The sequence below is a fragment of the Amblyraja radiata genome, chromosome 10 (genome assembly GCF_010909765.2).
Source record: "Amblyraja radiata isolate CabotCenter1 chromosome 10, sAmbRad1.1.pri, whole genome shotgun sequence".
Lineage (NCBI taxonomy): Eukaryota > Metazoa > Chordata > Chondrichthyes > Rajiformes > Rajidae > Amblyraja > Amblyraja radiata.
Window position 1 is genome coordinate 13,171,572 of NC_045965.1, and position 18,177 is coordinate 13,189,748.

Below are 18,177 nucleotides of genomic sequence, written 5' to 3' on the forward strand. Positions count from 1 at the left end.
AGCCTTTTTATGTGGGCCTTTCACTTTAGTTTTGTAGTGTGGGCCCACATCCAGGATACATTTTTAAAAGCTACTCAAGACCTACACTTATGATTGTTGTGACCACTGTGATTATTAGAATGTAGAACAGTGCAGCACAAGAACAGGCCCTTCGGCCCAACATGATTATGCTGCACATAATGCCAAGGAAAATTCATCTCATCTACCTGCTCATGGTCCATATCCCTCCATTCTCTGCATATCCATGTGCCTCTCTAAAAGCCACTTAAACGCCACCAACGCATCTGCCTCCACCACCATCTCCAGCAGCGTAATGCAGACACCAACCTTTGTAAATAACTTGCCACAAGGCTGAAGAAGGGTCCCGATTCGAAATGCCACCCATCCTTTTTCTGTGGCTTCTCCCGTGTTTGGGGCCTTGACCCTCCGCAGTCGCCTCTCGTCGGGATGATCGAAGCTCCGATGTCAGGACGGATGGAACACACTCCGAATTGGCCACTTTCTTACCGGAGACTGCGGCTTCTCAACGTTATTAGCCACAGGCAGGCCAGCGGTCAGAGCTCTTTTCCGGTGATCCCCGACAAGTCCACGCCGCGCCTGCTGCTGAAGTTCTGGGCCGATCTCTGAAAAGGCTGCACCAATCCAAGTTGCTAGGCCGTGAGCAAGGGCGAAAAGAGAAAAGTCGCATCTCCCCCGAGGGGAAAACGGTTTCCCCCTTTACCCCCCACCACCCCCACATAAAAACATACCGAGAGACATTAACACGTACATTTAGACATACAAAAAAAAAAAAAAAAGTCAAAATGACTGACAAAATGCTGTCGAGGCTGCCACGCGCGGCACCACCCGATGACGGCTTTAAACCAGCATTTGCAGTGCCTTCCTACACATTTTGTCTAACAATAATATGATTGTTATTATTTTTTTTGGTCCTAGTACGAGCTCTTCGCACTGGCAACCATTCTCTGGTCGTCCACCATACAACCAATCTGGACAAGCTCCCATCTTACCCGTTGAATCAAAAGGCTCGTCTTCAAGTGCCCCTCCCATCCCAACCCACCATGGCATTCCACAGTCGCTCAGTGGTCCGAGTAGTGCAGGAACATCAGTGTTCACCCAACAGACCCGCTCAAAGTCCACTCATGCTCCCACCACCCCCAGGTAAGTCCATAACTTGATTGCTACTGCTTTTAGTTTAGTTTGGTGTAGAGATACAGTGCGGAAACGGGTCCTTCAGCCCACCAAGTCCACGCTGACCAACGATCACCCCCAACACTAACCTACACAGGCCAGGGACCTTTACAACTTATCAAAGCCAAACAACCTACAAACTTGTACATCTTTGGAATAACTTAGCACTGGAGCACGTGGATAGGAGATGTTCTCCAGAGATGATGTCTGACCCTCTGAGTTACGCCAACAGCCGTAGTTAGGATCGAACCTGTGTCTCTGGCGTATGCGTGTGTGTATATATACATATGTAATATATATATATATGTGTGTGTGTGTGTGTGTGTATATATATATATATATATATCACATATTATACTTATTTATAATACAATATAAATTGTATTAAGATATACATATTCATATATATATATACAGTATATATATATATATATATACTGTATATATATATATATGAATATGTATATCTTTATATATATATATATATATATATATATATATATATATTTATGCGCGCGTGTGTGTGATATATAAGAATACTACACTAAGTGGGACCCGTTGGGTCCCAGCATCACACGGGAGAGCTGGTCCCTGAACGCAATATTCCACCTCTCCACCAATTCCAATATTGGTGGCCAGTGGGGGGCTCTCTGGAGCACTAGTATGGGTGTTGTGGGCTGAAGGGACTGGTTTCCAGAGGGCTAGTATGGACATTGTGGGCCGAATGGATTCTTGGGCTGGCGGCTCAGTCACTCAAGCCTGTTGTGCTGGCAGCTCACGGCTATTCACGGCTGGTGGGCTGGCAGTTGACTCACGGCTATTCCTTGAAATTCCAAGCAGGGTGCAAGGCCACTAAAGACAGCGAGTCGTGACCTCTCCCCCCACCATCTTGCAGAGACTGAGCCACGCCCACATTTCTGGGTTTTATAGTCCCTCCCCCTCCCACCAGAAGGGGCTTCGCCTTCATGGTGTGATTGACAGGAGAGAGAATCTCAACATTTTTTTAAACATTAATAACTTTTATTTTTCATCGATGGGAAAAATCCTCGGCACCCGATGAGCGGAGGGAGACTGAGTAGGATGGCCAAAAATCACAGCCGTACGTGGTAGCGTTTTTTCTAAAATCAATATAAAGCGCAAACAGGAAGTGGTCAAGATTAGACTTTTAATTATATAGAAGGCAAGGCAACTTTAATCAGGCCTAAAAATACTGTTGTTTAGTATAGCTTTTCCATAACCCGACATGCAGGTAATCTTAACCGTCTAATTTTAACCCTTTTATGTGCTTTTTAAAATCGTTTTATTGTTTCATTGACGTTGTTTTATTATTCATACATTTGTCGTATTGCTTATTTTGCAATTTTTAATTATTGACTATTTTATTTTTTCTTTCCTGTAAAGCACCTTGAATTGCAGTTTGCACGAATGGTGCTATACAAATAAATTTGCCTTGCCTTGCCTTGCCTAGGCAAGGCAACTTTAATTAGGCAAGGCAACTTTAATTAGGCAACACAGCTTTATCATTTCCAAACCAAAGGCAACACAGCTTTAGCATTTCCAAACCAAAGGCAACACAGCTTTAGCATTTCCAAACCAAAGGCAGCACAGCTTTAGCATTTCCAAACCAAAGGCAACTATATTTTCAAACCACATTAAGCGCACTGACAGGTCAGTAAAACCACTCACAGTTTAGTAGACATGTGTTCAGTATTATTCACAGCTCAGACTGAGAGACGTGACCCTCTCGCTCCCCCATCTTGCAGAGACTGACTGAGGCACTCAACACTTCCGGGTTTTATAGTCCCTCCAGAAGGAGCGTGGCCTTCAGGAGAGAGAATCTCAACATTTAAAAAAAACTAATAACTCTTTTATTTTTAATCGATGCGAAAAATCCTCTTATCCTGCGCAGCGGAGGGGGTCTCTGAGTAAGATGGCCAAAAATCACTGCCGTAAGGGGCAGCGTTTTTTCTAAAATCAATATACAGAAGAACAGGAAGTGGTCAAGATCAGACTTTTAGTAATATAGAGAAGGTTCATAATATAAGGTACTTATATATCAAGCATTCCATTCTTGATCTAATTTCAACAGTCCGGAGGCCTGGTTCAATAATGTGATCACTGTTGTGTTGCTTAAGTGGCAGCAAAACCAGAAAATCAGGTGGAAAATAATTTGGGTGTCCACCTCTGACTTCCCAAGTGCTTGATATCGGTCAGAATGGTTTCAAAGAGATTAAAACACAGAAACAGATAGAGGGATTGTCCTGAATAATTATCAGGCAACTGAACCATCCCACCAACAACTAGAGAGCTGGCCTGAACTACCAACTACCTCACTAAAGACCCTTGGACTATCTTTAATCTGACTTTAATGGACTTTACCTTGCACTAAACATTGTTCCCTTTATCATGTATCTGTACATTGTGGATGGCTCGATTATAATCGTGTACATTCTTTCCGCTGACTGGTTAGCACGCAACAAAAAGTTTTCACCTTCTTAGCTCTCCCTCAGTCCACTGGCTCCACCTCTTCCTTTCTTCTTCCCGTCCCCCCCCCACCCTCACATCAGACTGAAGAAGGGTTTTGACCCGAAATGTTGCCTATTTCCTTTGCTCCATAGATGCTGCCTCACCCGCTGAGTTTCTCCAGCATTTTTATCAACCAAAAAGTTTGTCACTGTACTTTTGTTCACGTGGCAATAAACTAAACTAAACTAATTAATTCAGTAAAGAGGATGACAGGGTGGCACAGCTGGTAGAGCCACCGCCTCATAGCAGCGGAGACCCGGTTTCAATCCTGACCAGGTGTTGTCTGTGTGGAGTTTGCACGTTCTCCCTGGGACTACGTGGATTTTCTTTGGGTGCTCCAATTTCCTCCCACATCCCAAAGATGTGCGGGTTTGTGGGTTAATCGGCCCTCTGTAAATTACCCCTAGTGTGTAGGGAGTGGATGAGAAAGTGGGGTAATATAGGACTAGTGTGTTTGGGGTGACCACTGTATTTCTAAACTAAACTAAAGTAAGTTATTAATTTTCCGTTGCAGGCAGTACATTAAATTCACGTTGACTTCTGTTTAAATTACTGTTGCATCTACATAGTTCTTACATTTGGTGTTCTGACATCCTGAGTTACTAATTCTGTTTAAAGAAGAGGCACTGCTTGGCTGCAAGGGGTCGGAGTGTTTTGGGAGTGTTGTGATACTATAGGGAATTTTCTGGCACCTAAAGATAGGCACAAAATGCTGGAATAACTCAGCGGGTCAGGCAGCATCTTTGCAGAGAAGGAATGGGTGATGTTTTGGGTCGGGACCCTTCTTCAGACTGAGAGTTGAGGGAGACAAGGCATGGAAGGCTAAGGTGTGAAAACGACAGATCAAAGCAAACGATTATCCAGGAAATGTAGAACGGTTCATTGTTAGCTGAGGGGCCGGTGACAACAAGGCATGCAATCAGCAAAATTAATCAAGAGGACATTGAAACTAGTCGGAGAACTAGGGTTGGGAAGGGACGGAGATAGAGGGAAAGCAAGGGTTGCTTGATACTAGAGACATCAAAAATCATACCACTGGGTGGTAAGCTGCCCAAGCGAAATATGAGGTGCTGTTCTTTCAATTTGCGTTGGGCCTCACTGTGATAGTGGAGGAGGCTCAGGACAGAAACGTAGAGGAACATAGAGGAGGAGGACTGAACTTTTATTGCCTTCACTCACAGTAGAAAACGTTAATTCTGCTGTGGGGGGACGTTCATGTTCAATTCTATAGTATGTTGTGCTTTTCTTTTTATTTGTATGGCTGTATGGCAACCCAAATTCTTCTATGTACAGCACTTTGGTCAACGTGAGTTGTTTTTAAATGTGCTATATAAATAAAAATTGATTGATGATTGATTGATTGATTGAGAAAGGTCTGTGTGGGAATGGGAGGGGGAATTAAAGTGTTTGGCAACTGGGAAATCGAGTAGGTCTAGGTGGACTGAGCAGAGGTGCACCAAGGCTAATTTTCTTCTATGACAATTAACGACTTGGACAGGAGAGGCATTGTTTCCTCAATAGTGTCTTCCAAACATGCTCTGGAGGCAATGAGGTGGTGAGGCTCAATATCAGGAGTGTGGTTCCTAGTTCATGGATGCATGGAAGTAGGAGTTCTAACAATCCTACTCATGAATAAGGACGGCACAGTGGTGCAACGGTAGAATTGCTGCCTTTCTGCCACTGTGCCTCTCAAGTCTTGCTGCACTGAAAAGCAGTGAGAGAACATGCACAATGTCAAGGAGGAGTCCAGCAATAAATAAGCAAAGGGTTTTGGTCATACTTTGGAGCTCACGCTCTCCAACACGGGATATCCATTAGCAGAAGATAGAAACAAAATGCTGGAGTAACTCAGCGGGACAGGCAGCACCTCTGGAGAGAAGGAATGACTAAAGAGACCCTTCTCGGCCCAAACGTCACCCAGGGCCGGATTTAGATGAAGAGAGGCCGTAGGCTATTCCACTTGTGAGGCCCTTCCCAATCCCCTATGTAAGGCCCCTCCCAATCAGTCTATGAAGCCTATAGGTAAATCCGGCCCTGCCGAGGCCCCCCTAGATCTCGAGGCCCTAAGCTTAAGCTTGTGAAGCTTATACGTAAATCCACCCATTCCTTCTCTCCAGAGATGCTGCCTGTCCCGTTGAGTTACTCCAGCATTTTGTGTCTTATCTTCGATGTAAACCAACATCTGCAGTTCGTTCCTACGCGTCCATTAACAACCCTGTGGAAGCTGCCGCAATGACAGATATCCAACCTCCAACTGCAGTACCTACACAGATTTGCTGAAAGGTCTGAGTGCAGCAGGTGTAAGTTTGGTTTGCTGCCACAATTTCAGAGCAACATCACAGTCCAGCAATCTACCCGGCAACAGGTAACTAAAGTTAGCAGGGCACTACCCTAGCTTGTGACAGTGGTTGCATGGAGCACAGAGATGTCATCAGAAAAGTCCAGACCAAGAAGGCCGCAGCGGTAGAGTTGCTGCTTTACAGCGCCAGAGACCCGGGTTCGATCCTGACTACGGTGCCGCCTGCATGGAGTTTGTACGTTCACCCGTGACCACCTGGGTTTTCTCCGGGTGTTCCAGTTTCCTCCCATATTCCAAAGACGTATAGGTTTGTAGGTTAATTAGCTTAATTGTAATATGTCTCCAGTGTGTAGGATAGTGCTAGTGTACATGTTGATCGCTGGGTGGCATGAACTTGGTGGGCCGAAGGACCTGTTTCCACGCTATATTTCTGAAGTCTAAAGATTAAAGTTGTGGTCTGAATTTGGGATCAGATCTGCATAACATTACCCCATGCCCCTTGCAACCTTCCACCATCCATGCTGTAATCAGTGGGAAAGCAATGCGATACCTACTTGGCGGAATATTGAGAAAGAGCCACAATTTGCCATTCTATAGTGTTAAATCTTTAAAAGAATCACACAACATTGTTTGCATGATTCATTCATTCCAAACAATGGAATTGTATAAAATCAATTGGAGGCACAAGGAACTGCAGATGCTGGTTGACAGAAAAAAGGCACAAAGTGCTGGAGAAACTCAGTGGGTCCAGCAGTAGCACTGGGGAACACAGACAGTTCAAGTTTCGTGTCGGGACACTTCTTCAGAGTCATTGTAATGGGGAAATTAAATAAAATCACATCTTCTGCTCACTATTAGATTATGAAGACCCCATATATGCAACAGTATCTCAAGTTAACACAAAATTAATTTGTTACGGGGCTGTCCCACTTGGGCGACCTAATTGGCGAGTTTAGAAGAGTTTGAAAAAATGACATGTTGATGACCTCCTTCGACTATGTTGAAGACCTCCTTCAACTATGTTGAAGACCAGCTTCGACTAGCTACGACTAACTTCGGGAAAATTAGACATCGAATAGTGGAGAGTGAAGACGACCTCCTTCGACCTCCCTTCGACTATGATGAAGACTGTCTACGACTACCCTCGATTACCTACGACTAACATGCCGACCTACTACGATTAAACCTACGAGTAAAAAAAGTATCGATTTTTTCCATGGCGACCTTTTTTTACTCGCTGGCATTTTTTAACATATTGAAAAAAACGCCGCGACCTAGCTGAGGCCTCGAGTACGCGGAGCCCACTCTCGAGCATGAAGGAGAGTTACAAAGACCTTCTACGACTTCGTGTCGACCATGCTGCGAGTATGAGTCGAGGGCAAACTCGCCAGAACTCGCAGATTAGGTCGCCCAAGTGGGACAGGCCCTTTAGAAATGCCTACCACTGAATGTAATTGTAAATGCAGTGACAGTAAAGGCCGGTTTGCTCTGGAAATTCTAGGTTTAACCCCGGTACTCTTAAATATGATCTTTAAAATCAGCATTATAGTCATTGTCTCCATTTCTGGGTGCTACAGTTATCCATTGGCACTGAGGTATATTGGTTTAAGAGTTGAAGTTAATTCAGTTCCCCAGGAGAGATTGGAATCCTTAGTTTTGCTAAAATAAAACCCTTGGTTCTGCTCTAGCTTTATGTATGTATGTCCTCTCCAGCCATGCCTATTGTACAGAGGGAATGACTTCAGATTTGCTGCGACTTCAGAGATTCAATTCTTGCCAAATTATTAACTGCCTTCCACCCTTCACAAAAACGAAGGAATCAAACACTAGACTTATTCAGTCGTGCTTTCCTCGGGAGAAAATGAGATGAATAAGTTAAACATTCCTGCTCCGTAATTACCTATATTCCACAAGTACTGTATTATTTTACACAGAAAGTTTAAATTGCTTAAACCCTGGCACATTTTTACAAAGCAGTTAATGCAGAGAGCATAGTTTTCTGTACTTGTGTCATTGTGTTCTCCATATGTTTCTCATAGACATTCCAGCCTTTAGTACTTATCTATCTTTTCAGTGATTGGTGCCCAAATCTCTTTTTACTTAATGGCTTTAAGCAGATTACACATTTAAAGTAAAGCTGAAAACCTATTTTTGCACAAGAGAGCATATCTTCTCAGCAATAAAACGATGACTATAATTGCCATTACATTTGAACTCCAACCATAAAACATATTGCAGACAGAGAGAAGGGAGATCTTCTGTGGACTATAATATCCACAGCAGTCATCCCCCAACATTCATGTACATAACATGATCTGGCACAGTGGCCTTATGGGCCTGTCCTACTTAGGTTTTTTTTTAGGAGACTACAGACGATTAGGCTGTCATCACATAGTCACTGGGATGTCTCCATTATGGTCGTGAGTAGTCTCCTCAGTTGCCCAAAGAATTGTAGCGTTTTTCTGGTTGCCGCTGGATTTTGAAATGTTCAAAACTTTTCAGTGACAGTTGGTTTAACGCCAATGAGCATAGCTTGACTTCTCTTGACATAGGTGCTGTCGTAGGTTGTCGCCGATGCTGACTTCGGTGAATTCCATTGGCGACTATCTTTGTCAACCTGCATCAGGTGGCGACAGGTACTGGTGACTTCTGTTGTCGCCGACAGGGTCGTACCTTGACGTAGCTTGTCGCGGGTGGACGTAAGTTGTCGTAGGTGGACGTCCTAATGGGTCGCCGGTTGTCGGTAGCTTGCCGTAGCTTGACATCGACTAGGTAGTAGGTTGTTGTGGACATTGTCGTAGACATTGTCGTAGGGGAGTCGGGTCGCCGGGTTTTTCGTCGACCTGCTTAGGACTATGACAGTCGCCGATAAAATCGCCTAAGTGGCTTATTACAGCGCTAGAGTCCCGGGTTTGATCCTGACCACGGGTGCTGTCTGTCCGGAATTTGTATGTTCTCCCTTTGGGTTTTCTCTGGGTGCTCCGGTTAGTTCGCAGTCTCCAAAGATGTGCAGGTTTGTAGGTTAATTGGCTTTGGTAAAAATTTCAATTGTCCCTACTGTGTGTGGGATAGGGATAGGGATCGCTGGTTGGCACGGACCCGGTGGGCCGAAGTGCCTGTTTCTGCGCTGAATCTCTAAACTAAACTAAACCAAACTAAACACTGGTGAATTCCTCTGAATTAGTGCCTATAAATATTCTGAGGTAGTAAAACAGTGCATTGCGTGGACCATGCAGAACTCCTGCATTTCCGTCGGCATGCGTTGCCTAGCTCAGAAAAAGGGGTCCTGACCAGAAACGTCACCTATCCATGTTCTCCAGAGATGCTGCCTGACCCGCTGAGTTACTCCAGCACATTGTGTCTTTATCTGTACATGCTCCATATTAAACTCCACATGCCAACCACATCTGGAGAGATATTACATTTACTAGCTTCTAGCTTGCTGGAGATATACTAATACATTTTAGCAGATCACCAAAAATGCATCAACTATTTAAGTGAAACAGAAACAGATCATTGAAACTGATACAGCAAGGAAACAGCCACTTCGGCCCATCGAGTCCATGCCGACCATCGATCACCCGTTCACACTGGTTCTATGTTATCCCACGTTCTCATGCACACCCTACACGCGTGGGGCAATTTATCAAGGCCAATTAACCTACAAACCCACACATCTTTGGGAAGTGGGAGGAAACCCACCGGGTGATAATAATTAAATTCCTTACTGTTATACACTGCTGCCTACTCAACTGCCCGCTATTTTGACCATCTCATGATTTCTGCAATGGATTTCAGACATAATATTTGCTTAATACGTTAGTCTTATCTTTATTCCTCATTATGTTTTTCCATGTCATTTTCTCGATGCTGTCCGCAATCATTGAATTTACTCTCTTCCTTTTTAATTTGTCGTGAAAGCTCTCAAGAGACAACAGATAATAGATAATAGGTGCAGGAGTAGGCCATTCGGCCCTTCGAGCCAGCACCGCCATTCAATGTGATCATAGCTGATCATCCCCAATCAGTACCCCGTTCTTGCCTTCTCCCCATATCCCCTGACTGCTATCTTTAAGAGCTCTTGAAAGTATCCAGAGAACCGGCCTGTGAGTCTGAGGTAAAGAATTCCACAGACTCACAACTCACTGTGAGAAAAAAGTGTTTCCTCGTCTCCTTAGGGACAATTTACATTTATTCCAAGCCAATTAACCTACAAACTTAGGAGTGTGGGAGGAAACCGAAGATCTTGGAGAAACCCACGCAGGTCACGGGGAGAACGTACAAACTTTGTACAGATAACACCCGTAGTCAGGATCGAACCCGGGTCTCTGGCCCTGTAAAGCAGTAACTCTACCATTTTGAAGAAGGGTCCCGACCCAAAACGTCGTCTGTCCATTTCCCTCCACAGATGCTGCCTGACCCTCCAACACTTTGTGGTGTTTTACTCTGATTTTCAACATGTGGCATACACATGATACACAATTCTATGGTGACTGCCTTCTTCCAATTCTCACCCTTTCCCAAAATTCTTTAACAGTATTACTCATTATCCCTGCTTATTATGCAATGGACGGTTCCATCATGTCTTGTTCACAAAACTGTCCTAAATGATGAACTAATTCTCCAAACTAATTCTACCGCTGTGATCTGTGTTGAAAAACAATAAAGTCCCCCCAAGGATTACCATATTCTCTGCCAACAAACATTTCTGACTTTTTCATTCATTCTTAGTTTAATTTAGTTGATTGGCATGTGTGGGAGGAAACTGGAGCACCCGGAGAAAACCCACGTGGTCACAGGGAGAACGTACAAACTCCATATGGACTCTGTGTCGTTTTGCATTACCCGCATTTGCAGTTCCTTGTTTCTGCAATTTTTCTCTGCAGGCTGACCCTTTAATTTTAAATCTGCCTCATTCACCTCTACCCGATTGCAGACATTGGACTTTGTCTAGGGAACTGCTGTGCTGCTAAGCTGAAAACTATATTCTGCACTCTGTATCTTCCCCTTTATGTGTTTAACCTGATTGTATTGATGCATAGTCGTTGCTGATCTGTTTGGATCACAAAGCTTTGCAACACAGAACATATGACGCTAATAAAGCTAAAGATGCAGGATCTCGATCCAAAACATCAGTATCCATTTCCCTCCATAGATGCCCGCCTGACCTGCTGAGTACCTCCAGAAGTTTAGTTTTTTGATACTGACTTAAAAGTCAGATCCGTAAACATGTTCAATGACAATGTGCATGGAACATTCAGAAAGCCACAGTGGAAGGTAGTAGTCAGAGGTTAAAGAGATTAATTAAGGCAACAATATTCACTGATGAGAGAGGCATAGCTTGCTCTCTCTCCCTTTTGTATTATCTAAAATGAGATTGTACTAAGGAATTAAATGAGGCTGCTATTAACTACAGTGGAGGTAAAATCCCCACTATATTCCCGAATATGTAAATACTTTGATCAGGATAATTAATTATGGCTTGGATGGAGGATTTGAGTTGTGTTGCATGGCATCATCATTCATATATAGCTTGAGATCACAACACTAAACCAGGCGCAAAGCCAGTATCACAGGAGACAGAATTAGAACTACAGGATGAGAGGCTAGAGAGAAGGCTGGTATTGACATTTCAACTGAATGTCAACTATTTGACGTTTATCCAAATGAAACTTAATCTGCCATCGCTCACCATATGCTGAATATCATCGCACAGCGGTAGCACATGGACTGTTGAGCCATTTGGCCATAAATTCAAGGGAAACTTGCTTAATCTGTAACGGTTTTAGCAGATCACACATTGAGTTAGTTACTGATTAAACACCAGTTGATCCATCGTCCTCACTGTAGTTTACATTAAACTAAATTACCCAAATTATTTTAATTCCAGTCAAATATTACTTCCCTCAGTCTGAAGAAGGGTCTCAAACCGAAACGTCACCTATTCCTTTTCTCCAGAGATGCTGTCTGACCCGCTGAGTTACTACAGCTTTTTGCGTCTATCTTCGGTTTAAACCAGCATCTGCAGTTCCTTCCTACACAAAAAATGTTACCCTTACCTAGGTCAAAGGTAAATGAATTTTTTTGCTGCCAAGTACATTCAAGATAGAAATCAATAGATATTTGGATGATGAGAAAATAGACCAAGGGGTTAGAGATTGATCATGGTCTTCCCACCATCGATCCCAATCTTCACCTCGCTACCTCAAAAAAGCAGACAATATAATCAATGTCTTGTCCCACCCTGACCATTCTTTCTTCTGAAGACAGACACAAAAAGCTGAAGTGACTCAGCGGGTCAGGCAGTATATCTGGAGAAAAGGAACAGGTGATGTTTCAGGTGGAGAACCTGCTTCAAACTCTACTCATTCCTCTCCCCGCCCCCGTCCAGCCAAAGGTACAAAAGCAGGAACAGCTTCTTCCCTTCTGTTTTCAAGCTCCTGAACGGTCCTTCCATGAGCTAAGGTCAAGTATTATTCATCTCTACCCCATTGTGAACATTGGACGTTGTCTCTGGAACTGATGCGCTGCAATGCTGGGAACTGTATTCTGCCCTTTGCTCTACCTATTGTACATGAGTTTGACGTGATTGTATTTATGTGTAGTATATCCCATATATTCGGATAGCATGCAAAACAGCACAGGAACAGCCCCTTTGGCCCACAATGTCCATGCCATACACGATACCAGGCTAACTTAATCTCCTCGGTCCATATTTCCTGCCTGTCCAAAAGCCTGTCGTAGCTGCTTCTACCTCCACCCCTGGCAGTGGGTTCCTAGCACCCACCAACCTCTGTGTAAAAAAAAATCTTGCCCCGCACATCTCCTTGAAATGTTGCCCTTCTCACCTTAACGCCCTCTAGTCTTTGACATTTCCTTCCTGGGGAAAAAGATTCTGACTGTGTAATGTATCTATGCCCCTCATACTTTTATATACAGGTCCACCATGGATTTTCCGGCACCTTTGGTTCCAGAGCCTTGCCGGATTACCCATTTTGCTGGACCAACAGAGGTCACATAATAATAATAATTCAACAATACTCCTCTGACCCGCTAATTATACCCCTCCCTTGTCTCTAAACCACCATGGGCTGCTGGAAACTTAAATAAAGAATTCACAATTACCAAATAAATAAACAATTAACTCTTTCAGGAGAGAGGCACAGATCCCGATGGAGCATGCAGCACACACTCTCGGAATTTGGTCCGGATTTAAGGAGGTGCCGGACAAAATTAGTTACTGGAAAATTGGTGGGAAGGAACTGCAGATGTTGGTTTACTTTGAGGACAAACACAAAATGCTGGAGGAACTCAGAGCGACAGGCAGCATCTCTGGAAAGAAGGAATAGGTGACGTTTCGGGTCAAGAGCCTTAGAAGGTCTCGACTCAAAAGTTACCCATTCCTTCTCTCCAGAGATGCTGCCTATCCCACTGAGTTACTCCAGTATTTTGTGTCTATCTTCGCCGGAAAATCAGTGGCGGACCTGTCCTTCTATGGGGTCTCCCATCAGCCTCCGACGCTCCAGAAAAAACAACCCAAATTTTCCCAAACTTTCCTCATCAGTCCCACAAATTGTGTTGGAAGAGAAAATAATGGCTTGAAAGATATTTGATTGTGCTGTTTATGGGAGTGGGCTGTAGTTTCATCTTCCACATAGATAAGAGTGCCCCCTGGAGGCATTTCGTAATGCACCTCTCTTCATCACACCTGTACTCCTGCCCCAGGCCAGGCTTGTGGTCGATTTGAAACCTCACACTAACATCTTACAGAGTCGCCATTAACGTATATTTCTATAGGAACTGTTGTTTGAACCAGTCCCATGTCAGTAAAAGACATTTGCACAAAATAGACTGAAAGTGCTGGAGTAACTCAGCGGGGCAGGCAGCATCTCTGCAGACTTGGTCTGAACTTTGGACTTCACACTGTAGAGACACAGGCAAGGAGTTTGTACATTCTCCCTGTGACCGTGTGGGTTTTCTCCGGGTGCTCCGGTTTCCTCCCACACTCCAAAGAAGTAAAGGTTTGTAGGTTAATTGGTTTTGATAAAGATTGTAAATTTTGCCTTGTGTGTAGGATAGTGCTAGTGTATATTGCGTGGACGAGTGGGCCGAAGGGCCTGTTTCCACAGTATATGTCTAAAGTCTGAAGAGAAGTCTAAAGACTAAATGAACCTCGGTAAGTTAAAAGCGCACTGACAGAGGAGCATGCGGTCTGGATCAAATCTATTCTAGACACCAAGAATCACTGAGGAACCTTTCAGGATTGTGCTTACGTGTGTGCATTTAATGCAATTTTTTCTTCAGAAGTGAACTGAAGCTTAAAGCTCCAAAAGTTGGTGTAAAAATACTTTCAGATCAACAAATCGAAAGGCATCTTTTGACTGCCAAAAGTCACTGAGTTTGTAAATGAGCAATAGTTGCTTGTTTTATTTTTCTTTGAGCTGCAGAATAGCATAAAATGTCCAGTAAACTGCTTTGCAGAGCTTGGCTTGGTGTGGAGAAAGGCCCCTTGCATTCCATTCAAGCTTGCAGGAGGGGGAAGGGCCAGGGGAGGAGTGTAAAACCACACGGGATTTTTTTCTCTCTCGTTCTTTCATTCACTGGGCCCGCTATTGTGGAGGGACCAGACTCATCCTGACTTCTTCTTCTTGCGTATGGCGTGCACAGCCTAAAGTTGTAGGTCAACTTGTTCTGTTTGATCTATTTGTTTGTGCACGTCGGGTTGATTGCATTAGTCGAAACAGGGTGGACCACGAGAATGTTGCAATCTCCCAAACCTCATCCTAAATTAAGAAGACAAAATCGTGGCATGCAAGCCAGCTGGTACTGCTTTCCGTCTTTTAACAAATAATGCTTGTAGATACATAAAGTTACGAAATGCCATTCCTTCTCTCCAGAGATGCTGCCTACCCTGCTAAGTTACTCCAGCATTTTGTGTCTATCTGCGATATTTAGTGATCTACTAATGGGGAACCTCTCGAATTCTCCAGAGACTGGCTCATTGGACATATTTATAGAAAGGGAGATCGTTTTGAAGGATTGGGGGATTGAGTGCTGTCAGAAACTAGTACAGAATACAGTGCCAGTCTGTGGCAAAACTTGTTAAATGTCACTAGGAGCAGCAAATGATGATTCCATCCTGTATAACTCTTAACATCTCAGGTCACCAACACAAACATTAGTATTTAGGCAAAAGATTTATTTCATGAGGATGTTGCCAGGACTCAAGGGCCTGAGCTAAAGGGAGAGGCCAGGCAGGCGAGGACTTTATTCCTTGGAGCTCAGGAGGCTGAGGGGTGATTCTATAGAGGTGTGTAAATTCATGAGGGGAATAGATAGGGTGAATGTACGGAATCTTTTAATCAGGGTAGCAGAATCAAAAACCAGAGGACAGAGGTTTAATGTGAGAGGGAAAAGATTTATAAGAACCCGAGGGGCAACTTTTCCGCACAGGAAGTGTGGAACGAGCTGCCAAAGGAGGTAGTTGAGGCTCCATCCTGTATAACCAGACTCATCCTGACTTCTTCTTCTTGCGTATGGCGTGCACAGCCTAAAGTTGTAGGTCAACTTGTTCTATTTGATCTATTTGTTTGTGCACATCGGGTTGATTGCATTAGTCGAAACAGGGTGGACCACGAGAATGTTGCAATCTCCCAAACCTCATCCTAAATTAAGAAGACAAAATCGTGGCATGCAAGCCAGCTGGTACTGCTTTCCGTCTTTTAACAAATACTATAACAACATTTAAAAGACATTTGGACCGGTATGTGGATAGCAAAGGTTTAGAGGGATTATGGGCCAAACGTAGGCAGGTAGGACCAGCAATGATTGGACATCTTGGTCGGCATGGCCAAGTTGGGCCGAAGGGCCCTATTCCTTGCTGACCTCCAGTAAATTAGCTCCATTTGTATTATGTTACAGTTGATTTATTTTTCTGTTTGAATAATTACCATAGAAAAGTATTAAAAGATAGACAAAAGTTTTATGAGGGGGGACTCATTGAAACTTACCGAATAATGAAAGGCCTGGATAGCGTGGATGCGGAGAGGATGTTTCCACTAGTGGGAGAGTCTAGGACCAGAAGTCATAGCCTCAGAATAAAAAGATATACCTTTAGAAAGGAGATGAGGAATTTCTTTAGTCAGAGGGTGGTGAATCTGTGGATTTCTTTGCTACAGATGGCTGTGGAGGCCAAGTCAGTGGATATTTTTAAGACGGAGATTGATAGATTCTTGATTAGTACAGGTGTCAGGAGTTATGGGGAGAAGGCTGGAGAGTGGGGTTGAGAGGGAAAGATAGATCAGCCATGATTGAATGGCGGAGTAGACTTGATGGGCCGAAAGGCCTAATTCTGCTCCTATAACTTGTGAACTTTAAATGACTTGGAGATTTCTTTCATTGGCTATGCACAAAAGAAAAGAAGAATATACAAATGTAATATTTTTGTTGATCTGTTGTTCCTAGTGATATGTGGCTGGTCCGAGTAATCTCATTTATCGTCTCTGTGTAAGATGTTGCTTCATTCACAGCTCACTGCATTTTATTCTCTTTATTATTAGGAGACCTCCTCCTGCAGTACCTGGAAAACCAACTTCATGAAGACACTAATCTAACTCAGTATCCATGTTTATAATGTATTTGTAGTCCGAAGTTCTATCTCACGTATTGCACAATATCTTTGTATATAATTGTTTAATTAATGCTGCCAATAAATCCTACTCTATTCTATATTGCAATGCATGGAACTTTTCCATTTTTATAGTTGTTATCTAACAAGCACAAATGTTTACAACGTGGCCATAAATAACCTGGATGCCATTGATTAGTAGAGATCCATTGAAATTTACCGAATAATGAAAGGCCTGAATGAATAGAGTGGATGTGGAGAGGATGTTTCCACTAGTGGGAGAGTCTAGGACCAGAATAAAAAGACGTTTCTTTAGAAAGGAGATGAGGAGGAATTTCTTGAATCAGAGGGTTGGGAATCGGTGGAATTCATTGCCCCAAAAGACTGTGGAGGCCAAGTCAATGGATATTTTTAAGGCGGAGATTGATAGATTCTTGATTAGTACGGGTGTCAGGGGTTATGGGGAGAAGGCAGGAGAATGAGGTTTAGAGGGAGAGATAGATCAGCCGTGATGAATGGTGGAGTAGACTTGATGGCCTGAGTGGCCTAATTCTCCTCGTTATGAACGTTAATGACGCGATTGTGGAGATTTCTTGGACTATTTCTATGGATAGTTTTTTGGTTGTTTTCCATGGAGCAGTAAAGGCTGCAGGTAGTTCTGATTGAGATATACGAAGCTATGAGGCACATAGAAGAGCTAGTGGGAAACTTTTCCCTGAAGCCGAGCATATTGGTTGTTGGAATCTGGAGCACACAGTCTGAGGCGTTCATGGAGGCAGGTAGTCTCAAAATGTGGAGTCATAGAATCATACTGTGTGGAAACAGGCCCTTCGTCCCAACTTGCCCACACCGACCAACATGTCCCATTTACACTAGTCTCACCTGCCTGCGTTTGGCTTCTTAAACATTGTGATAGTACCTGCCTGAATTACTTCCTTTAGCAGCACGTTCCGTACACCCACAGCCCCTTGTGTAAAAATATTGCCCCTCAGGTTCCTATTAAATCTTTACCGCCTTACCTTAAACCTATGTCCTCTGGTTCTCGATTCCCCTACTCCGGGCAAAAGAATTCTGTGCATCTACCCGATATGTTCATAGAGTCATAGAGTGATACAGTGTGGAAACAGGCCCTTCGGCCCAACTTACCCACACCGGCCAACAATGTCCCAGCTACACTAGTACCACTTGCCTGCGCTTGGTCCATATCCCTCCAAACCTGTCCTATCAATGTACCTGTCTATCTGTCTCTTAAACAATGGGATAGTCCCAGCCTCAACTACCTCCTCTGACAGATTGTTCCATACACCCACCACCCTTTGTGTGAAAATGTTACCCCTCGGATTCCTATTAAATCTTTTCCCCTTCACCTTGAACCTATGTCCTCTGATCCTTGATTCCCCTACTCTGGGCCAGGGACTTTGTGCATCTACCCGATCTATTCCTCTCATAATTTTGTACACCTCTATAAGATCTCCCCTCATCCTCCTGCGCTCCATGGAATAGATACCCATTCTACTCAACCTCTTCCTATAGC

At 43.7% G+C, this 18,177-nt stretch overlaps 1 protein-coding gene across 4 annotated transcripts in view; it reads left to right on the forward strand.

The window, feature by feature from the left end:
• The window catches only part of dnm3 (dynamin 3), a 168,769-nt gene extending 152,017 nt beyond the window's left edge, over positions 1–16,752 (forward strand). For 3 of the 4 annotated variants that reach the window (XM_033028059.1, XM_033028062.1, XM_033028060.1), the window contains 2 exons: positions 937–1,161; positions 16,576–16,752. In XM_033028059.1, coding sequence (XP_032883950.1) covers positions 937–1,161; positions 16,576–16,615 — 265 coding nt within the window. In that variant the 3' untranslated portion in view covers positions 16,616–16,752. Of the gene's footprint in view, positions 1–936; positions 1,162–16,575 lie in introns of those variants that run through there. The other variant, XM_033028063.1, reaches the window with a different exon arrangement.
• Positions 16,753–18,177: the final 1,425 nt, after the last annotated feature.